Source organism: Malania oleifera, chromosome 6 (genome assembly GCF_029873635.1).
Source record: "Malania oleifera isolate guangnan ecotype guangnan chromosome 6, ASM2987363v1, whole genome shotgun sequence".
NCBI classification, from domain to species: Eukaryota; Viridiplantae; Streptophyta; class Magnoliopsida; order Santalales; family Ximeniaceae; genus Malania; species Malania oleifera.
Genome location: NC_080422.1, coordinates 93,381,304 through 93,406,820, shown reverse-complemented (window position 1 = coordinate 93,406,820; position 25,517 = coordinate 93,381,304). Strand labels below are relative to the sequence as shown.

General features: G+C 34.9%; 1 protein-coding gene across 6 annotated transcripts; it reads left to right on the top strand.

Annotated features, from left to right (window-relative positions):
- Nucleotides 1-1,319: 1,319 nt before the first annotated feature.
- Nucleotides 1,320-7,437, top strand: LOC131158278 (probable glycosyltransferase At5g03795). 6 transcript variants are annotated; one of them, XM_058113028.1, is made up of 7 exons: nt 1,516-1,577; nt 1,667-1,726; nt 2,187-3,163; nt 3,276-3,406; nt 5,189-5,333; nt 5,409-5,534; nt 6,383-7,437. In XM_058113028.1, the coding sequence occupies exons 3-7, from the start codon at nt 2,276-2,278 to the stop codon at nt 7,049-7,051; spliced, it is 1,959 nt and encodes a 652-aa protein (XP_057969011.1). In that variant the 5' UTR covers nt 1,516-1,577; nt 1,667-1,726; nt 2,187-2,275; the 3' UTR covers nt 7,052-7,437. The 6 variants fall into 6 exon arrangements, with proteins under 6 accessions (XP_057969010.1, XP_057969007.1, XP_057969008.1 ...); XM_058113027.1 differs by lacking the exon at nt 1,667-1,726 and having other exon boundaries at nt 1,320-1,577; XM_058113025.1 differs by having other exon boundaries at nt 1,486-1,577; nt 5,189-5,534.
- The last annotated feature ends 18,080 nt before the right edge of the window (nt 7,438-25,517 follow it).

The following is a 25,517-nucleotide window of genomic DNA, read 5'->3' as shown; positions in this document are numbered from 1 at the left end:
AATCTCAAAACTTTATATGTTTACTAATTAAATATCCAAATAATCATAAAATATAATAAAAATCCCAACATAAAAAACTTCCTATTCAAACCTTATGACTTCAAAATTAAAGTTAAATTTAATATTCATGCAAATTGATAATAAAATTTACACATTTATCATTTATACATGAAAAAAACCCTAACTTCAATTTGAAGGTTCCACAATAATGGTTCAAGTCAACAAATTGATTTCAATACAAGTCAATCCAACATACAAGACAATAATTTATACTTCAAATTATTCAAAATCTCAACTGAAATCTCAAATCACAAGGATTTAGGAATTTAAACAAACTTTGATGTGGGGAGAACATATCTCATTTTCATTTCTTAAATAATGACCTCCCTACGTTCGGTTTGTACCCATGTGATAGAATGTTTAGCTTGTACATGTGTGGTAGAACAGTCACCTGTAAAAGGTCGATCGATTGACACTCGAATCCTCCACTGTCGCCCTCCCAAGCATTTTTCCTCTTAGGTTCATGCATTTGTAGAGGGGAAGGAAGAAGACAAGTTTTGACCAGTCATAAAACAAATTCAAATAGCGTTATCTACCCAAAAATGCTAAATCAAGTAGCGTTTTTTAATAGGTCACATGTCAATCAATGATGCTATTTCGTTCAGATTAAAAAGTGCTGGTCCATTCAACATTTTTTTGTTTAATACACTCTGTGGACTAGTGTTTTTTTTTTTTTTTTTTAGATGCATGGGAAATAAATTTCAGTTCAAACTATTTAAAAATAATTTTTATTAAAAAATATTAAAATAGGAAAAACTCGTTTCCCATAATCCCCCAATTAGGGGTGTGCAATCGATCGTTTCGGCTAATTAACGGACTTAACCAAAAATTTAAGTTAACTATTCATCATAACCGAACTGAATTACCCTTCTTACCCGAACCATACCCGATCGAATCGAATTTTCGATTAATTCGGTTAACCGAATTTAACCAAATCAAATTATAATTAATTATGAAAAAAATATGATCGTATACTTTCAATATTTAATTTATATTTAATTATTAATTATATACTAATTATGAACCCTAATTATAAATTACATAATTTATATTTAATTATTAATTAATCATATAATTCGGTTAAATCTGTAAATCCAAATGTAATTTCTCCATAATGGAATAAAAAATTGAATAATCAATTTTACCAAAATATAAAATCAAATTGAAACAAAAATAAAAATGAACCGGTTAAAGCACATCCCTACCGCCAGTGGTGATTTTCAGCGCCATTATAGAAGGGTTTTTGCTATTTCAGCTGTAAGGACAGACTAGAGAAGGAGGCAGCGGGATTCCTGCCTTATGATTATGCCACCCTGAAACGGTGTCGTATTTCTTGTCACTTGTAATATCGCAGTCGTTTCTCTTGTTGCTGGTTGTGTTAGCCGTTTCTCTGGTAATAATTGTGAGATGACAAGGTCCACCAACGACAAAAGTATAATATAGCCTATATTATATAGGCAATCACAGGACTGCCGACGTTCCTCTTCCCTGCCAATTGCCATGGATGCTCTCCAAAGGTACCCCATCTTTAGATTAATTTCTTCTGCTTTTATGATTACTTATTATCCAAAAGGAGAACCAAGTTTTTTATTTTATTTTTTTTAAGCAAAAGAGCCAACAAGACCACCCTACTCTGTTTCATCCGGCTCCTGCAAAACACCACATAGTATGTTTGTATATTTTATGATTTATCCTATTCACAATTGAGCTTTCCTTTTGTTTGTGTGCTTGTTTGTTTCTTTTGTTGTTTATATTTAATAAATGGGATTGGGGTTCAGTCATTTTCTGGCCCCCAATTTATTCTAGTGTAAATTCCAATTTCAAGTTATGTAGATTTATACATTTGATGATTTGGGTTGCAGTGGCTGCTGTATAGAAAGCGAGATTCCTCTCTTTTCTTTCCCCATTATTCTCAGGAGGAGTAATTTACATTTGCTTATTTGTTCTTTGTTCCTGCTCTGTTCATTCATATTCCTGTTTTCTATATAAATGCTATTCACATGTGGATGTCTGCAGTTAATTTTATTTGACGGTACACCTGATTTTTCGAATTTCTGATTTGTGAATCTGTGATTCTTTCTTTGAATTGGACAACCTCAATATTTTATTTAAGAATGCTTTTTCAGGACATGGGGAACCAACTTAGTGCTATGAAGATGTCTGACCTCTCAGAAATCACCGTGAGCTGAATGATTAGCTTTTGTTGTATTGAGATATGATTGTGTTCCAGGGGTTACGTCGTGTCACTGCCCGAAGACTGCTGTTGATTCTGGGCATAATAATTAGTGCTATCGTTGTGTTCCAGCTTTTTGAACTTCCCTCTGCAAACTACATTTTGTCTCTGGTACCTTCTGCAGAGGTTTCAAAATTAATTATGACTAGGAAGGCCACTCCCACCCTAAACTCCAAATCAACTAATTCATATGTAGCTGCTGTGGTGGCTAATAATACAAATATTTCTCACTTGGGAGAAGATTCTGTCTATGAGAATGAAGGGAATGGAGCAGATGTGGATTATGATCGTGCATCATATGATGATGGAGTCCTCAGTAATCCTTTTTCTGCAGAGGACAGGAACTTGGGCAATTTCACATTTGGAAGGAATATAATTCTAAATAAGAATTTCACAAAACGAATGGTTGAAGGTAAATACAATATTTCTGCAAGAGAGAGAGCTGTAGAGTTTGCAAATGGTCCTCTAGAGAAGGTGAAGGCATTTAGAAACAAGTCTGCACTTGAATATGATGGAAATTTAAACATTGGTGGTAAAGTTCGCAATGGAGCCAGTTCTGTGTCCTTGCCATTAATGGCACCGAAAGTTTCTGCATGTGGCATGAACTTAAATGCTGATTCAAGATCTCCTGTTTTGTATGTTGCGCCAAACATGAATTTGACAAATAATTCTAAACAATCTGTGCAAACACAACTCAAGGATAAGAATGCTGAGCTACTGAAGACTGTTCCTATTACTTTGAACAATATTTCCACAAAATTTATCAATTCTACTAGGAGGATGAGGGCCAGGAGGGTAAGGAAGAAAACAACATCTATATCCCAGATGAGCTCATTATTTATTCAGGGTCTTATTGCTTCTAGCTCAATGGTATGAATTGGATTCCAAAGTTTCAATTTGAGCAATGGGGAATGCATGAACTATTCTAAAACTTTGCCTGGCAACACACTAAAATTTTAACTCACTCTTCTATTGGCCTCAGAAAGGGCGGTGGTCATCTATGGTTGAACGGCAACTTCTATCTGCGAAATTACATATTCTGAATGCTCCTACTGTAAGGAACACTCCAGGACTACATGCCCCTCTCTTTCGAAATGTTTCCATTTTTAAGAGGTAAACCACATTTATATGCGTTTATGTTCAATGCTTTGTGTTTTGTAGTACAAACTGTTCAATGATGAGCATTTATGATATTTACAAGAAAAGGGATCATTTTTTTAGCAGTTTCAGATACATTGTTTCCTTTAGCATTGGTTAGATATTTTAAGTGCTACTATAAGAAAGGAGAACTTACAAAACCACATTATATGAAATTCAAACTTAACATGTTGCGTTGGATTTTTACTTTATTTTGTATTTTGAACCAAGCGGTGCTGTATCTGAAAGCAGCAAACAGTTGTACCTAAAGGGTGCAGGGTGTTAAGGCTTGATATACATTGTTGGCCCACAACCTAGTAGCTTAAGTTTTTAGGTAAAGTGGTAATCTAACATGACATCAGAACAGGTTACCAAGAGGTCTTGGGTTCTAGTCTTGTCGCCCGCATTTATTCTCTTTACATGCTGTTGGGCTGCATGTATGGGGGATTGTTAAAGTTTGATATACATTGTTGGCCCACAACCTCACAATTTAAGCTTTTAGGCGAAGTGGTAATTAACACAGGGTGCTGCTGGTGAGCTGTACTTGTGATATTTTTATTAAATCCTGAAGCAAAATTTTCTCTTGGAGATGCTGGAGCTGTTGTTGAACCTCCCTCATTCTAAAAGCTACATTTTTTTTTTGTGATTTTAAAAGTTTATTTTTATTTTATTTTTATCTTTTTGTTGTGCATTAGAGGCTGGGAGCCAACCTATTGATAGTCATATGCGAGTGTTTTCAAACTAATGTACACACTGACTTGTATGCTCAAGTACCTATTTCCAATGGCAGATATATCAAGCTAGGAATTTTCCTGCTAATTGAAACTGTGAGACAGTCTTAAGTTGTAGAAATATGTTCCAAAGAGCACAATTTGTCAACAGCTGAAGGTGTGAAAGAGATGCTCTAATGTGCTGTATGCAGGCTGTAATTGCCGAATTCTTGAGGAAAATGCTTTTCAGTTAAAGGTAGATCTTGTGTACTGCAATCAAAGATTTCAACTCTTACCTTGTAGATGCTTCAGTCTCCAACTTGCTAGAATATATGGATTTGCTTATTGTTAGAAACGTTGTTCCCTAAAAGAATAAATTGACACCTCATTTCGTTATCCGACAGCACCTTGCACTGGGAAAGGCCATGACACGAGGATGAAGAAGTGAACTAAAATACATACAAATAGCTTAATATTTGAAGTGCAGAATTGTGCAGAATTGTGCAGTATTTGAATTTATGTATCTGCACATTAACTATTGATTAGTATGCTGGGATTGGGCTTTGATCAAAGTGATCTCGCGTCCTGGAGGTGAATCTTGTCTCCTGAAAGTGTTTTTTTGGGTAGGGGATGGAGGGGCTGGGTAGATAATGAATTACTATAAATGAAAATAAAGACACAGAATTAAAAAATAAAATAAAAAACATAATGAATAAATAATTGATCAATTAATTAATTAGTATGCTGTCCTTGCTGAATTATTTATTTCATTTCACATTTTTTTGGGACCGATCAGTGTTCTTAATATGCAAAATTCTGTATTGTGAATTGCTCTAGCGTACATAATTCTTATTGTATTTTAGAAAGATTCGTGCTCAAGATTTTCCCTTTTCTTTCCCGCCCTCCCTGTTGGATGTCTCACTCATAGGCTGATATAACCTCATATCCACCTCTATTTAAGAGGACTGGACTAATAGTGCCTTATAAAAGCTGAGCTAAGATCTATTATATGGACTTACAATGAATTTCCATGTGATTCCAATTGCAGGAGTTATGAATTGATGGAACGCATTCTCAAAATTTATATCTATAAAGAAGGAGAAAAGCCCATTTTCCATCAGCCACGATTACGAGGAATTTATGCCTCTGAAGGATGGTTTATGAAACTGATGGAGGGAAACAAACAATTTGTTGTGAGGAATCCTGAAAAAGCTCACTTGTTTTACTTACCCTTTAGTTCAAAAATTCTAAAGGTGACATATGAACAGAGTTCACCCAATCAGAAGAAATTGGAAGAGTACCTGAAAAATTATGTGGGCTTGATTGCAGAAAAATATATTTTCTGGAACAGAACAGGAGGAGCAGATCATTTTCTTGTTGCTTGTCATGACTGGGTATGCTTCTAACTCTTATTTTGAACATAAATTCCTTAATTTATAATCATAATGTCGACTATGTCTTGAATTCTCCTGGTGTTTCACTCATTCTGTTTGTTACCACACAGAACTTTCTGGGTGTGTGAGTGAATTTTCCTATGAACTCTAGTCAATTCTTTATAAAAAAATGGACTAAATGAGTGTCAAATACTATGAAGCATTAGACTGGGCTCATAATGGTCGTTGATTGCCATTTTTGGTGTTGGCCTATGGGTAAATGCTAGTGGTCCTTGTATGTATGTGGCTGGTGTTTGGTAGGGTTTTGCATTACATTACATATAAATACAACAGGAGGTCCGTGCATTCACCATAATGCATTGTAGTTCACCATCTAATCACAATTTTGAGAAAAGGAAGGAGGTTAGTTTGCTCTCCACACATGTACACTCTCAAAGACTTAAAAAATGAGAACACATCAATGGGTTTGTTGGGACAAGTTATGCAATTTGTGGATTTTAATTGGGATATTTCCGTGCACCCATTACAATAATCTAGTGCAAGGGCAGAGACCCTAAAGCATGGACTTGACCCAACTTAACTCTATTATCTTTTTTGTGTTCGCACGTCAAATATATACATGTTGTGTAACTTGTGCTCATAGGATTTGGACCCCTCTTTTTAGTTCTATTTGCATGAAGTTGGATGTATACTGGGTTAGCACTGTGTGATTCTGATTTTGCCTCCGTTTGATTCATGAAAAATTCTTCCTTCCTTTGTTTGTGAATGTAGACTTCAATGCCAAACCTCGTAAATCTCGGGGTTTGTACCGCAGAATTTTTTGTTTGAATGAACTTCGAAATTTTCAGGCTCCTGAGTTCACAAAGTCACTTGCGCAAAATTGCATCAGAGCACTTTGCAATGCCAATGTTGCTAGAGGCTTCAAAATAGGGAAGGACACAACTCTACCTGAAACAAATGTTCCGGATGAGGAAGACCCCCTGAAAAATCTTGGGGGGAAACCTCCCTCACAGAGACCCATTCTGGCCTTTTTTGCAGGGAACCCACATGGTTCTCTCCGTCCAATCCTACTGCGATACTGGGAAAACAAAGAACCTGACATGAAAATATCTGGTCCAATGCCTCGTGATAGTCAAGGCAAAAAGGCTTACAGGGAGTACATGAGAAGTAGCAAGTATTGCATTAGTGCCAGGGGTACTTCAGTACACACTCCTCGGGTAGTTGAGGCCATTTTCTATGAGTGTGTGCCAGTGATCATATCGGATAATTATGTTCCTCCCTTTTTTGAGGTGTTAGATTGGGAGACGTATGCTGTGTTCATCCTGCAGAAAGATATCCCCAATTTGAGAAACATACTCCTCTCAATTTCAGAAGAGAAGTACCTTGCAATGCAGCAGAGAGTAAGGATGGTGCAACGGCATTTCCTTTGGCATAAAAGTCCAGTGAAGTATGACTTATTTCACATGGTCCTTCACTCAGTTTGGTTCAGTAGAGTTTTGCAGATAAAAGTTGGATGAGGACATTATTTTGGGTTCTTGGTACTGGGAAAGCAGGAAAATGAGCATTAATCACATGGAAGGGAAGCGATGATGCTCCTACATTTCTTTCTTCAGTTCAAATAATGTGCTAGTGTAGAGGGTTTTGCAAAATGGCTTATCTGAAATGGCTTTTGGCCTTTCAACTATCATATGCAAAGAGGAGCTCCCCAAATGGCTTTCTTCAGTTCTCTCTGTCATGTCATCTCCAAAATTTGAAAGATACTAAGAAATAAATGAAAAAAATATGACTTTGATCCGAACATGACTTGAGATTGCAAGCTCTTTGATTTTTGAATTTTGATATCTATCATTAGGGTACCTTTTAAGGTGCATTATTAATAATAATTGTGTTGCTTTCTGTTGTATGACAATTGTACAAACCACAAAACATGATGGAGGGTCTTATCCTTTGGACATGCATCTTTCAGCCTGATTTATAATAAAGTTATGTAATGTATGCCTTTCAACTCACTTTTGGGTGAAAAATTAATATTTTATTTACAATAAAATAAATTTTAAGATCAAATAAATAATAATATTTAATCATTTTTTTTTTCTTTTTGACTAGTGAGGAGAAATAAAAAATTAATATTTACCATTGTCAAAATATGGATTAAAAGAAAAAGTTATACAATATTTGTTTGTATATTTTTATAGTGATATGTTTTTTGTGTGTGTGTGGTTTTTAAGGTTAAGAATGAAAATTAATTATATAAAAGAATACATATTTAGCTAAATTCCCAACTAATTTTTTTCCATGAATAAAAAGGATGCAGGATTTTAAAATTATTATTTTGTTGTTTAAAACTCACATATAAATAAAAATTACTCCAAAGAAAAATAATCAACTTTGTAGGGACTGTTTGGTATCACTGTTAAAACATGAAAAAGAAAATCAGAAACAAAAAATAAGAGCTAGAAAATAAAAACTAAAAATCAAAAACAAATAACATGTTTGGTTAATATTTTTCAAACTAAAGCAAATTAAAATTTTGGTTAAACAAATGCTCATATTAGCTTCTGAAATTATTATACTTGTTTTACTTAATTATTATATTTTAAAATTTACTTCCCAAGAACAATCTTATTGAACATGACAATTTGAAAATAGTAAAATTATTTTGCAAATGACCTTTATTTTTTTTTTTAAGTTTTAATAAGAATTTTATGAACCTTTTTATTTTAATTTTATTTTAAATTCAAATGATCATTTTATTTTTATTTTAATTAAAAGTGTGTATAAAATGAATTATTTAATAAGTTAATTCTAGATACGAAAATGTTTTGACAAGTTATCAAAAAATTTAAAAATCATATAATTTGATTTTTGATTTTTTTTATAAACAACTGAAAATCAGAAATAGAAACAAAAAAAAAAATAACAAGGTAAATAAACGTATTTTCGTAACCTATTTTTCATTGTGTAGGAATGAAAATAAAAAATAAATAAAATAAAATAAAATAAAAAATAAAATAAAAAAACAGCAATGATATTGAACGGATGTTAAGACAATAAGCTTTTGTAAAAGAATACGATAAGTATTTTTGTCTTTGATACTTCTAGTTTAAAGTCTTGAATTTAGATAAAATTTAATATAAAATTATGTTGAATTTTATTTAAATTTACATAATTTCAGATTAAAAATTTGAAATATATGCTTCAAATAGATGCATACATCTTCATATTAGTGACAAAACAAGAACCTAGTTGGTATGGCTACTATTTTATATTTTTTGTCTTTATTTCAGCATAATACAAGCAAAACTTAAAAATACAATCAATAAAATTCCTTATATACAGAATTGTTAAGTTAACAAAATAACTAACTTTCTGAAGAAGAGAAAATACAAAGTTGAACTAATCATAACAAATAACTAATCCTCCCAAGGTTGCTTATCAATTTTAACACCCCCCTTCAAGGGCAATGCTCTTGCAGTTTGATCCTCCTTCACATAATCAAGATATTCAACTTTAGGAGCATATATGTTGATTAATCCCAACTTCTTGACTAATCTGATACGACTATCTACACCAAGTGCCTTAGTAAAGACATCAACCAATTGATTTCTAGAAGTAACATGAAAAGTTTTGATAGTACCATCAAGAACTCTATATCTCACAATAAGACAATCTGGCTTTATGTGTTTTGATCTTTCATGAAACACAGGATTCGCAGCAATATGCAAAGCTGCTTGGTTATCACAGTACATTAGCACTAATTTATCATGCTTCACTTGAAGATCTTTCAATAGATACAATAACCAAGTTACTTCACAGTAGTACTTGCCATTGATCTATATTCAACTTCAGCCGAAGACCTTGACACCATTGACTGCTTCTTTGATCTCTATGAAATTAAAGCATTCCCAAGAAAAACACAATAACCAATTAATGATCTTCTAGTGTTTGGACATCCTGCCCAATCAGCATCACAATAGGCTTTCAATTGTAAATCTGAATCACTAGAGAAAAATACCCCTTGCCCTGATGTTCCCTTGATATATTGCAATATTCTGGTTGCTGCCTGCATGTGCGGATGCCTTGGTTTAGCCAAAAACTGACTCAATCTATTTACTGCATATGTCAAATCAGGTCTACTCAAAGTTAAATACATTAGTTTGCCTATGAGTCTTCTGTATTTGCTCGAGTTTGTCAACAAGTCTCCAGAATCCTTGGACAACTTCAGCTACTGTTCCATAGGAGAATAAACAGGCTTGCATCCCATCATATTTGTTTCTTTTAATATATCAAAAGCAAACTTCCTTTGATTCAACCTGATACCCTTCTCACTTCTAGCAATTTCAAGCCCCAAGAAGTATTTAAGTGAACCAAGGTCCTTAATCCCAAATTTGGCATCCAAAACTGACTTCAATTCGGCAACACAATTTGGATTATTTCTTGTGATGACCATGTCATCCACATATACTAATAAAGTTGTAAACAAAGGACCTTTCACATGCACAAACAAGGAATGATCAACAATAGATTGAATGAAACCAAGTTGTTGAATAGTGGTGGAAAGTTTAGTGTACCATTGTCTTGAAGCTTGTCTTAAACCATAAAGAGATTTGAGTAGCTTACACACAACAGGAGAAGAAGAACTCCCCCCTTTATTGTGATAACTAAGTGGCAAAGACATATATACTTCCTCATCCAAATCCCTATGCAGAAAAGCATTATTGATGTCCAATTGATGGAGAGGTCAAGCTTTGGTAGCTACTAATGCAATCAAGACTCTAACAGTGACTGTTTTGGCTACTGGAGAGAATGTTTCAAGAAAATCTAAACCTTCTCGTTGAGTGTAACCCTTTGCAACTAATCTTGCCTTGTATCTTTCAATTGAACCATCAGAATTCAATTTAATTTTGTATACCCACTTACATCCAATAGAGAGCTCCCAAGTATAAGTTTTCTCAAGTGCTTGAATTTCCTTATCCTTTGCCTCTTTCCACAAAGGATCTTTAACTACTTGAAAGAAAGACTGGGGTTCTTAAGGAGAAGAACTGACTGACATCATGTATGACTGATAACTTGGTTCCAAATGTGAATAAGTAAGGTATTGAGATATATCGTAAGGTGCAGGTGGAATGTGAGTAACAATACAAGAATAATCCTTTAAGTAAGCAAGTTGTTTAGTGTGTCTCATTGATTTTCTGAGAGGGGCAAATGGTGGTTCTGCTGCTGGAGTATGAACAGGTGCTGTTGAAATTATATTAGGAATTGTATGGTCAGGTAAAGAATGAACCAAAGAATCAGTAGAATTATGATTAGTAGGGGAAGTAATAATAGGAATGACAGAAGAAGAAGAAGAAGAAGAAGAAGAAGAAGAAGAAGAAGAAGAAGAAGAAGGATTAGAATTAGAATATGGAACTTCAGTTGAAATAGAATTATTAAGTGGATTTGAAACAGAAATATGATTTTCAGGCATGCAAATGGGAGTAACAAAAGAGCTATTACCTGAGCTGGAATTTGCAATGTCCTCAACTTCAGAACTAAAAAGAAAGGGATCTGAAACTGATTTATTAGCATCAGCAAAAGGAAATATTTCTTCATGAAACACTACATCTCTGGAAATAAAAACAGTATTTATAGTTATATCTAGGACTTTGTAACCTTTCACACCAAAAGGATATCCTAGAAACACACACTTTCTAGCTCTAGCAGTAAACTTAGATCTATTATATGCTAGAGTGGAAGCAAAACAAAGACATCCAAAAACCACTAAGTGACCATAGGAAGGAGCATGACCATAAAGCACTTCATAAGGAGTTTTATGAGACAAGGCTGAAGTTGGGATTCTATTAATCAAATAAATTGCTGTTAAGACACAATGTCCCCAAAGGTATAAAGGCAAATGAGAATGGAACAAAAGGGATCTTGCAACATTTAAGATATGTTGATGTTTCCTTTCTACTATTGCATTTTGTTGAGGAGTTTCAACACAGCTTAATTGATGTAAAATTCCCTTTTGAGCAAAAAAATTGCTCATGATAGATTCCATTATCAGTCCTTATTATCTTTATTTTTCTAGAAAATTGAGTCTCAACCATATTGTAAAATTGTTCTAAAACAGATTATGTTTAAGACTTGTGTTTCAGCAAGTAAACCCAAGTAGACCTAGAACAATCATCTGCAATGGTTAAGAAATATTTGCATGAATCTATAGTAGGAACAGAAAAAGGACCCCACAAATCACAATGTATCAAATCAATACAATTTTAAGAAATATGAGAACTTTTATTATAAGGTAATCTCTTTTGCTTTGTAATAGGACAAATATCACAAAAAAAATCTGTATTTGAATCAACAAGAGGTACATCATTGGATTTAATCAAAGCCAATTTGGCGTTTGATAAATGTCCCAAGCTGGATTGCCATATATGTGACTGTGGCTTATTGGCTGACAGAACTGAAGAAGAAAAAGAAATATACTTGCTTCCTTCCAGCAGATAGAGCCCATTGCACTTTTTACCCAAACCAATCGTGCTCCAATGAGCAAGGTCCTAGATAAAACATAAATTTCCAAAGAAAATAAGGCAACAAGAAAATGATTTAACAAGTTCACTGACAGATGAGATTAAAGCTGAAAGAAGGAACACAAAGAACATTGTATAATATCAAAGTTTCAGTGATTTGAACAGTTCCAATGTGTGTAACCAAAGCAGTTTCACCATTTGGAAGGTTCACATGAGTATTCAAAGTGTCTGTGATATGTGTGAAACAGGTAATTGAATGTACCATGTGGTCAGTAGCTCCTATGTCTATGACCCAATCAATAGATCCAAAACAATTCTTGTTTACCAATTTGGCTAAGAAAATAGTGTGTGTCAAATTGGGTGTGAAGGAAGAATTAGATATAAAACCTGACATGGTTTCAAGATAGTTATTATGTGCTTGAGGCTAGGAAGAATTTATTGTCACGATAGCAGCACCATGAACACTAGTAGATCCAGAGGTCAATCTAGACAAACCATTACCAACACTTGCATTAACAACATGATGATTGTCACTAGAAATTGATCCTGTATTAAGAAAAGCCAACAACTGCTCACATTAAGTCTTGGTGATTGGACATTGAATTTGGCTTTGAGAAAAATTCTCAATCATAGTTTCTTGAGGGCAAGAAACTTGATTTGCACTTGATTTCCATTTTGGTTTATAACCAGGTGTGTAATAACCCAAAAAAAAAAAGAAAAAAAGAATAATAATAATGGTCATTTAGTTACTATCAAAACGAAAGTGTTTCTCTGTTATGATTCTTGATTCCATGTTTGATGCCTAAGAAAGACCTTGTCTAAGCGAGTGCTCAAAGACCACTGCGGCTCAGTCACTCCCTGGAGGTCGGCCTGGTCAAAATGGAATTTCATAAAATAAAACAGGTTAGACACTGTTTATATACGTAAATAAGTACATAAAATAATGTTTTGACTGACATAATTTGTAGAAATATATGATAAAATAATAATAATATAAGTATCCTATGCGGGGCCCACAAGACTGTGTGGCCAACATGAGTCCCGAAGCCTTGTGGAGATTTACACGAGTTTCGAAACTGTGTAGGGCTCATAAAATCGTATGAGGATTATTGAAGTTATGTAGGATCCATTTGGGTCTCGAAGTTGTGTGGGGCCTATAAGACCATGTGAGGCCGACATGAGTTTTCAAAATTTAAATTTAATTCTTATTCACAAATAAATAATAAAAATAAATAAATACTAAAAATAGTTTAAAAGTAATAACAATGATAATAATGATTAAGAAAAATAATAAAATAATTAATTAACTAATTGATTAATTAATTAGGTAAGTAATTAATTAAAAATTTATCTAATAGGAATGGTGGAAAACACTCCCACATGACCTCCATCCCCATCACATACTCAACCCATACCTTGTCCATCCCTTACCCATTCTTTAATTTTAAAAAAATTATAATTTCACTCATCTCCCTACACTTTTATAAATTCTATTTCTTCCCCAAAATTTTCCTATAAATAGGAAGCTCTCAACCTTCATTTTTCACAACAATTTTTCCAAAGACGAGAAGGATTAGTAAGTGAAAGAATTTGTACTGGAGAGAATTTTTGAGTAAGTTCTCACTAACCTACTCTTTCCGATCTTATTTCTTAGAGATAGTTATTGTGTTCGTAGCAAAAGGTAAAAGAAGAAGATAAGTAAATTAGATTATGTTAAATTTTCATTTAAAATTTATACCCGAGTTTATTTGTAAATAAATTTCATTTATGTTACTTAGTTTTGTAAAATTCCCATGAGTTTATTCTTACACATATTTAATTATACCAGTTTTAATTTTAATATTCTTGCATTTATTTTTGGGTTAAGAAATATTCTAATCCACTCGGGTAAATTTTCAGCATTTTTTTTCTATTCAAAAATAAATAAATAAATATTTTTTACACAAAAATTGTGTGGCATGAGTTTATTTCTACGTTGCATGTTTTTATGAAAATATGAGTAAATATGAGATTTTCACGCTATTATTTTAAATTGCATAAATTATAATAAGATGATTTTAAAACCCCTTATGGCAACGAAAGTTCAAAGTTACAGATGCTCGGTACCGCAGTTTAAAGTTTATACGAATCAGAGTGTACTCATACTGTTTACAGAGTGGTTATTTATGTTAGTAGATTTATTCTGAGTGCACACCTGGTTCCGGACCAGGACTTAATAAGGAAAATCTTACTTAATGTTTACGTACGTTGAGTTGATTTGGTCCGACCAGTTCAGCAAATTCCATTTTTCGGACCAGACAACCTCAGGGGGGTCAACATGACGTCCGGCACTGGGCCTACGATGGTTTTGACAATCATGTTATCCATATGTAAAATTACGTTTACAAAGTTACTTATGATGATGAAGGAAAATTGTCGTATTTACATGAACAGGTGATCATTCCCTGGTGCTTAAATCATATCTAAGGAAAAGTATAAGAAAATATATGTATGATTTATCATTAATATGTTTTTTATCAGTTTTAAAAGTTAAAAGTTTATTTAACGTCATACTATATGATTTAAAATGTTTACTGTTGTATTGATGGTACGTTTTATGTAGAATTTTAAAATTTATATTATTTCTAAGCAGTTTTGAAGTTTAAATTTAAATCATTGTTTAAACGGCAATTTTTAAAAACTCATTTTGCCACACACACTAATAAGAACTTATTTAGCTTACTGAAGTGTCGTCTCAGCTCCAGCCCAATTTTTTTTAGTCAGAGAACTCTAAAGCACTGTCGGAAATCCGGCGTAGCAAGCAAATGAGGTACGAAATATGCGAAAAATAAGATTGCTTAGAAATCTGATGTAAGGGCAAATATGATGCTTGTTGTGAGTTTTCCTTCTTTGAATAAACATGATTGTAAATTTTCGGAATTAATTATCGCTCTGGTTTAATAAAATTGAGTTTATTTCCTTCGGTCTAACTACTGTAATCACTCAGTAAAAGTCAATAATTCCCGACCCTTCGGGGTGGGGGCTTACAGGGATTGGTATCCGTGGAGTTTGGAAAGCACTTATCAACAGTATCACCGCAAGCAGATACATGATACGACATGGTTTTTTAGGGTCTTACTGTTTCCGTTCATTCCATCCGGAATTTCCAAACCGCTCCCTTTGAATTTTCAATACTCCCATATTATCCGAGTTTAGCACATAAGTAAACCTCCATGTCCACATTCTGTGAGACGCTTCTTGAAGGAACGAATGCATAAACCTTGTTTATTTGCAGCAGATGCCATACAATCAAAATTTGATCCGGATGGTTTCAAAATTTTTGTCATTCAACCCTAAGAAACCTCATAACAGAGACCTTAGCATGATTAGTTACTTAAGGGTTTTATTCGCACCACAGTCACTTCGGTAATGGTTCCAATTAGGTAATGATCCCATAAACCTTTTTGATTTGGTACAGTACTCAGTTACGACAAGCTGATTTTGAGTATAAACAAAGTTCCTTTTGAAGATTGTATATTTTTGGGACCATTGCCTTGAGAAAAAACAGTTTGCAATTCCATTCCAAGCCACAAATTTCTCATAGCAGTTTTTTGCAATACATCACACTTCCAGATAACATCTGCGTGCAATTGAATTAATCAACCAAGAATTACCATAGTTTGCAACGCGCCCTTCTTCTAACAAGAAGCCTCTAGATCGTTCCAACATTGTTCCAATGATAAATCCTATTTTTTTCTTGCATGGCGCAAAATCATGGCCTCTTGACCAAGAATGATAGTTTTTCCATACCAATTAGTGGCTTGTCACCAGAAGCCTACCCTGGAGTTTCGTTCGAAACACAAAAAGAAGGCAGAGAAAAAGAAGCAAAAGAGAAAAGAAAAAGAGATGAATATAAGCAAAAAAGAAACCAAAAAGAAAAACTTGTTCCGCCTGGTCTTTGCGCGGTTCGCCTCTTTTTCTGCTCTGCTCAGATGGATTGCGGAATCTGAGATGCCATGGTATACACCTTCAGGCTCCTAAGGCCCTTCCTAGCGCCTCCAGACTTGTATGTAATACGAATGATTGCAATCTGCAGATTGAGTGAGTGCTCGAATACCAAGATAAAACGTGCAGAATGAAGGTGGAAAACTCCAAGAATAAGATCTGAATAACTTGATCGTATGGGCGGGATACAATTAAGCGTACAAGCAAAACTTAAAAATACAATCATAAATTCCTTATAGACAAAGCGGAGGAGCTAACGAAATAACTACTTTCCTAAGAGCAAATATAACAAGTTTAAGTAATCATGCAGATACTACATCCTCCCCCAGTTGGCGTAATCACTTTTAACATGAAAAAACTTGAAAACTAGTATTTTTATTTTTAATTGTCAAAAATTTTAATATTCAGAAATAATTTTTCTTGGATTAAATCATTCATTTTATACACTTTAAAATAAAAATAAAGTATTTATATGAATTTAAATATAATGAAAATAAAAGCATACCTAAATTTTAAATAATAATAAAGTTGTTTACAAAATAGTTTACTATTTTTTAATTGTCATGTCCACCAAAAATTTTATTGTAAAGTAAAGTTTGAAAGTTTAACAATTAAGAAAAATAATTATAATAATTTTTATTTTTATTGTAATACTTTTTAATGTGTACTATTTGTTATTTTATTATTTTAATCATATTTTATAATATTATTTGGTTTAAAAATGAATATGAGCATTTTTTAATTAAAATTTTAAATTTTTTATTTTATAAATATTAATTAAATAGGTTGTTGGTTTTTAATTTTCATTCTAGTTTTAATTTTTTTTTGTTTATATAATTTTTTACCATAATACCAAACAACTCCTAAAGTACCAATACATTTAGGTCCCATTTGAAACTTGAAAAATCTTTGAAAAAAAAAAAAAACGAATATATGTTTTCATATTTGGTTATAAAGGAAAGTAAGGAGGAAAATTATTTTTCCTTATATTTTTTTCTTTATTAAATAACTCACGTTACCAAATAAAACTTTTATATTTTACCAATCGTTCCCATTCCAAAAATTACAGTTTACTGGCATGTAAATTACATTGTTTTATAAGCTTATATTATTTTTTAATCATCACCATAAAACTAAGAAATTTTTTTAACCTATTTTTTTCAAGTTTTTTTTGTTCTTTTCCCAGGAATTCCTTTTTTTAATAAAACAAATATATTAAATATCCCTCTCTTATCATCAAAGTGATTTCCCAGAATGACTCTAACATCAAATCTCGCATAACTCCAAATATCAAGTTAACCTTAAGCACATCCCGCAAAACCCAAAACTGAGTATCGAGATTTTGGTTGCCACGCGTCCGTTGCTGAATGGGCCTGACATTAAATCTCCGACTTGGAGTGCGAGATTTTCTGTTCACCATATTTCAATTATTAAGTAAATTGTTTTTCTAAATTTTTGAGGGGAAGAATCAATTATTAATATTATAATTTTCACTTTCTAAATATTCCCAGTTTGTAATTTATTAAAAATCCTTTTTTTTTAATCAAAATTAATATAATAGTCAGACACCTGACATAAATCATTAATTACTATTTAATTAAATAAGAAAATTTCATATATGTTTATTGAGTCGCGAAATATTTAATATTAACATGTTTCCATTTGTTTGCTTTTAATCGGGGGGGGCGTTGGCCTCAAAGAGAGCCGCTGATCCTCAATTTATCATAAACCTGTTCCTTTGGATGGGTTAGGATTTTACTTTCCCATTTCTAGCAGTATCCGCATTTGTGTATTTCTCCTCTATTACTCCTCATCCGTCAGAACCCCTCTCCTCTCTTTTTTTTTGTTCACCATATCTTTTCCTAATCCATTCCTAGACAGTTCATTTGTATTTCTGATATGGGTGTTTCCGATTTTCTTTCTGTTAAGGTTAATCTTTTTTTTTTTTTTTAATCATAAGCAAAATTGGAATATAAGATTAGAAAATAAAATGTTGATCATGAGGATAACTTAAAAAAGATTGTGATCTTCCTCCATAATTTGGATTGTTAAAAGATTTGGGATCATGGCTGCCTCCATTATTCTCTCTCAGTCCATTGTCAACTAAAATATACTTACTCACCATATTCATTACTATATAGTAAATTTTGTTCCTTGTGAGCAGTCAGTTTTTGGGTGAACCGCCCTATGGCTTATAGGTGAATATCCTTGACTAATCAACGTAAGACTCTGACCTCTAAAGAAGATGAGACATGCAAGGATGATAAATTGAAGCAAACTTCAAAGAAAAAAGTGTACAGTGGTAGCAATAAGAACAATACTATTGCTATGGAAAAAAGACATCTTGGGTTTGTTAGGGTTAACATGGATGGATTGCCAATAGGGAGGAAAGTGGATCTAAATGCTTCTTCTATATATGAGACTTTAGTCCAAGTACGGGAGGACATGTTTGTTAATCCAAACACAGGCATCACTTCCATTCGTGAGTGTAATCTTTATTTTTTATATTTTTTTATCAGTAATGTATAATTTACTTATTTTCTATCAATTCGACCTTAAATGTTTTGATGTGAAACTATTGTCAAATCATTGTTGCACCTCAATCTAACGACTAACTTTTAGAACCAAGTGGTTTAAGATGACATAAACATTTTGATAATCAATGTCAAATTAGTAGGACTAGGATAGTAATGAGTTGCATAGATAATTCTTTTCTAGTTTAAAATGTAATTATGATTGTGTAACTAGGTTCGAGTGGAGAGAGTAAGCAATCAAGAAAGGCCACCAAGCTTTTAAATGGATCATTCGAATTTTTGCTCACTTATGAAGATAAGGAGGGGGACTTGATGCTCGTACGAGATGTTCCTTGGGAGTATGCACCTTTCATTTTATTTTAAATGATTATACTAGTGCAATATATTTATACTTATGTATATATGTTTTTGTGAATGAGTCTTTGTGTGTATATATGCACATATTTATGTCTGATGTTTGTATATGCACTACTAAGCCCCAAATAGCATCCCATCAAATGACAAGGCTAGCCTTGTGGAAGACTAACTAGTCTATTTCGAGCAACATTTTAAGGTGTAGGAGCAGTAGCTGCACGACTAGTAACGTAATATTAAACATTTTGGATCATGCTTTTAAGGGCCTGTTTCATTCAAGTTTCTAAGTACTTTGGACAGGCAAAGGCCTATGTCGTTGGAAAAGACAATATTGTCTTTGGAAATTTAGATGTTATGTAAATGCTGACAATATATATGGTAAACATATATTTGTTGGTTTGTATATAGGATATTTCTCAACACAGTGAAGAGGCTTAGATTCATGAAGACATCGGAAGCTAATGGACTTAGTATCTAAGATTATTAATTATGAAGACATCGAAGTTTGGAAATGCCTAGATGATACGAAATTATATGTTAACTAATTTATTGAACACAATTATAAAAATCAAGAAAATGTCAAACGAATTGAGGAAAAGCATTTTAATACCTATAAACAAAAATAAAGAATATATTTACAATTGTACTAATTACTCTGCAATTACGCTTATGAGTCATGGAATGGAACTGCGGTAAAGGATAGTGGAACTAGCATTAAGGTTAGAAGCTAAGATTTCAAAAAATCAATTTAGTTTTATACTTAGGAGCTCTATTACAAAAGTAATATATCTTCTAAGAAGATTGAGCATATAAAAATTCAATTCACCAGTTTCGTACACATTCAACCTATCAAAATACTAGAAAAATTTCGGCAGAGTCCTTTTTAAAAATTGAGCATATCCATCCACGCACTTGTGCAAAGAAAACATTCTTCAAATACAATTGATACCAGTATGTTCACAACGTTACATTCAAAAGTTTCGTACACATTCAACCTATCAAATTACTATAAAAATTTCGGCAGAGTCCTCTTTAAAAATTGAGCATATCCATCCGCGCACATGTGCAAAGAAAACATTCTTCAAATACAATTGATACCAGTATGTTCACAACATTACATTCACAATTTTCGTATACATTCAACCTATCAAAATACTATAATAATTTCGGCAGAGTCCTGTTTACAAATTGAGCATATCCATCTACGCACCTGTGCAGAGAAAATATTCTTCAAATACAAATGATACCAGTATGTTCATAACGTTACATTTACAAGTTTCATATACATTCAACCTATCAAAATACTATAATAATTTCGGCAGAGTCCTATTTACAAATTGAGCATATACATCCACACACCTGTGCAAAGAAAACATTCTTCAAATACAATTGATACTAGTATGTTCACAAAGTTACATTCACAAGTTTCGTATACATTCAACCTATCAAAATACTATAATAATTTCGGTAGAGTCCAATTTACAAATTGAGCATATCCATCCACGCAAATGTGCAAAGAAAAACATTCTTCAAATGAACAAATTAACATGCTTGCCACTTTACATATAGGTCCTCTACTCATTCAGAATTAAAAACAAATACATTATGTACAAATGAAGTAATGAACAAATACATGATGTACGAATGAAGTAATGAACAAATACATGATGTAAAAATGAAGTAATGAACAAATACATTATGTACAAATGAAGTAATGAACATATATATGATGTAAAAATGAAAGAATGAACATATACATGCCATATAAGTGAAATAATACAATGATCATCTCCTACTCGTTGCTGCAGGGAGGTTGTCTCCGGTGTCGGAGTGGCTGTCGTCTACGTCTGCCCTCACCTGGCTGGTCGTCTGCGTCTGGCATCCAGACACATCGATGTGCTACATGTCTGTCGTCTCCGCCCATAGGTGATCATCTATCTCCACGTGAAGCAGACGGGGAGCTATGTCATATGAAGTCTTTGGATGAGTCCGAGGTGGCAACGCGGGTGTGTCCACCTCCTCCGCATCGAGAGGGTCGTCTAGTAGGTACGACATCGACGAGGTGGCGGCAGAGTTAGATGGATAATCCGCCTGTCTATTGGAGGGGCCCACAATATCGGTGGCTTTCAATGGGGCATACGGTGCGGACGACCCGAATATGTACTCCACCTGTACAACGGGTGGCAAGAAGGCCGGACTCGACAGACAACTGGAGGAAGCTGCTCGACCACCTCGTACTGGAGCTGCTCGACCTCCTCGTGGTGCCGGGCCCCGATGTGGGGTAGGGATCCGTCGCCCGTCCTCGTAGACCATATCTAAACATGCTCTCGCTAAATCGCTCATAGTGGGGTCTGATGATAGTACATTGAATGGTGTATTATGTCCGCCTGCAGCGCACGAAAAGAGTGGTTACGACATTGAACTGTTAATGTAAATGGTAACAAATTAGGTATGCGTTCGAGTATTCGTACGAGGCTCATGTAAACCGCCGTCGTGGTCCTATCTACGAAGCGACGTGTGATCGACCTGTACCACGTGTAATACAGATCCTCCGGACCCATCGGGCCGTCCTCCTCCACTCCCCGTACGATGTAGTCCCACCTATGTCCCCATATACTCACGTACATTGCGTGCTCGGCAACCCAATCCGTGTTCCCCTGACCGCGACCATCAATCTCGTGTAGGTCGTCCCTACATACATCGACCCCCGAAGTAGAGAAGCGGTCTGGGATGCCCTGTCGAAAGCTGAACTAATGCATCACTCGGTCTGGGAGATGCCACTTGATAAAATGAAAACATATGAGTGGCACTCGGGCAACCCAAAGGTTCCTCCCAATTGCATAATCAGTTGGTAGGTCAGCTAAAATGTCATCCGTGTATGGCGCCCATATGAACTGTGCGTAAACATATTGTAAATGTAAGAGGTGGGCAGGGATATATGCAAAATATGCAATACGGTCAATACACATCAATGAGACTATACCTTATGCTCCCGGTGCATGTCCATCTCGAATCTGTACCAGGGCAATATATGTTGTGCAACATTAGGCGCCAACAACAGATCCTTCCACCTGTACAAAATAAAACGTAAGTGAAAAAAGTGTAACGACTAGTACGTACTACAAATCAATATTCGTAACACTCATACCAAAAATGGATTGTGAGTGGAGTTACTAACCTCCATGCGAGTAGAGTTAGGTCAATCGGGCGTCCGTCCTGGTTCCTCTAAATAAGACGTCAGAGACCATGGTGCATAGCAGCTAAGGACATAAATCTCTCTAATGCCCAAACCTGCAATAAGCGCAGTCCTCCTCCGATCTGGGAGTGGGAAACGTCAGCAGCGTGGCACATGTCTCGGTAAAGTCACGCTAACGTCGCAAAGCCCCAACTGTATTGTCGTATCTCTGCTCGCTCTGCGAGGAGTGGAAGGAACATCAAGTATGCATAACTCCCTGAGAGGTCGCAAAACAGCGTCCCACATATCAATTGCAGCAAGTGGGCACATGCGTGGCACGCTACTGTGATCATCGGCAGCTGCCGGGAGCTGGCGAAACATCTTGCCCTCGAGAAACAACATGCGAATGCGGGCACCAACCAACTTACCCTCAGGAGGCACTTCTCCTAACAATCTCTCGCACATACGGCGCAATGCTCCCCCCTGATCGGCACCTCCCTCCTGTACTAGTCCAGCAGTACTGTAGAGACCTAAACTCGTATAAGCTAGGTTCGTCGACGAAGGAGTCACATTTGTCGATGAATTTCTTCAAAGCCTCATCGATGAAATTCATAGCCTTGTCGACTAGCGAATACCAAGCGGGTCAGAGAAATATCCGGAATTAGGCTCGATGACGAAGGAATGGCTTCATCGACGAGCTATGTGGCAGATTCATCGACAAAGGCGCCACCTTGTCGACGAGTTTGACTAAGTCAAAGGCCCTATAAATATCCATTTTGGTTGCTTAAAAGTTAAGTTTCTTCCCAAAGCTCTCTCTCTCTCTCTCTCTCTCTCTCTCTCTCTCTCTAAGATTCTTTATTATTCGTCGTCTGTTTCTAAAAATGGAAGTTCTTGTGGGGATCAGAAGGAGAAGTTTTACAATTTTAGTGGATCGAATTGTTATTTTGAAGATTTTCGGGTTTTTCCAAAAATTGAGGTAAGGATCTGATCCTAATTTTGATTGGATATATGGATAGTAGTCGAAATTATAGTAAGATTATGTTCTGTGACTTTAGGTTTCCAGGATCCCGGGTTGTCAGTTTGGATCGGTTTTGTACGAAGTTTCGTTTCGAGTTTAAGGTAAGAGGAATTTGATTACAACAGTTATTTTTGGAAAACTAACCCACTAAAAAGCTAATTTATATTTATATGTATGATTGAACTGCTTATTTACTAAATTCTACTGAGTAGAAATGTCAGTTTTACAATTTTATGGGTTTTGGTAAAAATGAGGATTTTGGCGTATGATTTCCAAAGTTTATGAAAATCATCTATTTGTATTTATACTGTAGTAGGAGATGCTTGAATCCTTTACTTTTACATTTAAATGATGGTTATCGAATTTTTATCATTTAGCGGATTTTTGGATTAAACTCGTGTGATATATGTTGAAATGGAAATGTATGAATTTGATATACTATGTATATGAGATATGGGAACTAAAGTTCCAAATTTGTTATATGGAAAATGTGGAAAACAGAGGTCGGTTATACACCGAGCGTTATCAATGAAACAAAAAGGGGTAAATCGAGTGGATAGGCGCCGGTTTGAACCCAATGTGATTATCTGAATTTGTGAAAATATTGGAATTGCACAGGCTACTATATTTTTCTATAAATTGTATATATGATAAATGGAACCACAACTTGCTACAAAAGGTGTTGAAAGATACTCCAGTAAATGGGGTTGAAAGATACTCCGATGTGAGAGGTTGAAAAAGCTTCATTAATGTAGGTGAAAGATACTCCCAATGGCAGGGAATTCCTCAGCTGGAAGGGTACAGTGCAACCACACATGTAAATCAGTGTGGGTACATAGATAGTCGGCTAGCAGGAGTAATGAAACCACTAGTGAAATAATAGACCAGATGGGGGTAGTCGGACTATATATTAGATACTTGACAAATGCCTACATGAACAGGGCATTGTTGGAGATATCAGTGCACAACCCATGCCATGGGGTAAATAGGAAAAACATATTATGACAAGCTGGTTGTTGCTCTAATATTCATATGCATGATTTAAATACTAGAATGTGCAAATAAATCTTATATATTGCAGTTTTGTAAAGAAATGTTTTACATATACATATATGGGTTTTATTCAAATGTGCATATATGGTCACACACTGTTGTAATACTTTCTTCCTTACTAAGAGGTGTCTCACCCCATTATACAACCTTTGTTTTCAGGTCCATCAGGACGTCAGTCCTAGTTGCTTAAGGGACTTGGAGGATTGTTTTTGGTTGTAGCATACGTAAGTGGTATATGTGTATATTGAACTTAGTTGGAATATCCTTTTAGGGTTGTATTAATAGAATATGTTCTAAGTCTGTATAAATGTATTTGAGGATATAACAGTAAACTCTGGTATATGTCTATTAGAAATCCCGATGAATGTTTATGTTTTTCTGCAACATTTACATTCCTGTCATGTATGAGTTACACCCAAATGTCCCTGTTTAGGGCGGGTTGTCTATGTATCTTGAACATGTACAGGTATTTTGTATGAGTGAGTGGCACTTGAGTCTGTATAAAGGGCTGGGTCGTTACAAGTACGACTAGTGACGGGCATCCCATCAATCGGCAGCCCGAACAACACCGCCACATCCTGTAGGGTGATAGTCGCCTCCCCGTGCGATAAGTGAAACGTGTGTGTCTCTGACCTCCATTGCTCCACCAAGGCAGTCACGAGATGCCAATCCAACTGGATATGGCCAATCAGATATATCCCATAAAAGCCCGTCTCTCGTATCCAATCAAAAGTGCGGGGTCCGTGCTTATCTTGTCGTGTATCCTCTAAGTACCCCCTCGGCAATATAACACGTCAACGTGTGAATCGGTCCACACCCGACTGGACCTGTGACGCTCGCCCATCGTCAGTACACTGGGATTGGACGGCCCTGGATCGATCATGCAAACACAGCAGCATTGTTAAAGAGTCAACATAACAATAATCAGAATTAAGTATCTGTCAAGGTTTCTTTCTCTAGGGTGGAACTGAACAGAAATCTCCGATTTCATCCTAGATGTGAACAACTGAAAATATCCCACCTAGCTTTTGTTCTCAAGATGCATTATTCCCCATTGATTAATAGAGTGACTGAATTGCTCAAAGGCCACCGATAGCATGGAAGGAGATGTGTTCACCGAAAAAGGAAGGCGGCCTAGGGCTCTTAGATTTGGAATTTAGGAATAAGGATCTCCTTACCTGAGCCCAAGATCTGGAATCTTAGGCTAAATGGATGCACCAGATTTATTTGAAAGACTCACAGTTTTGGGATGCAGAGGCTAAGCATGATGCTTCCCAATTGTGGAACAAAAAATCGTTGATCTTAAAAATCGCCTTGTTCAGAAGAAAGGAAGTAGTAGGGCAGCTGAAA

Excerpts from the sequence above, each read along its gene's own strand:
- LOC131158278 (XM_058113024.1), top strand. The coding sequence starts at position 2,276 with ATGATTGTGTTCCAGGGGTTACGTCGTGTCACTGCCCGAAGACTGCTG. Across the intron at positions 3,164-3,275 it reads TTATTGCTTCTAGCTCAATG|AAAGGGCGGTGGTCATCTAT; the intron begins GTATGAATTGGA and ends TATTGGCCTCAG. Across the intron at positions 3,407-5,188 it reads AATGTTTCCATTTTTAAGAG|GAGTTATGAATTGATGGAAC; the intron begins GTAAACCACATT and ends TTCCAATTGCAG.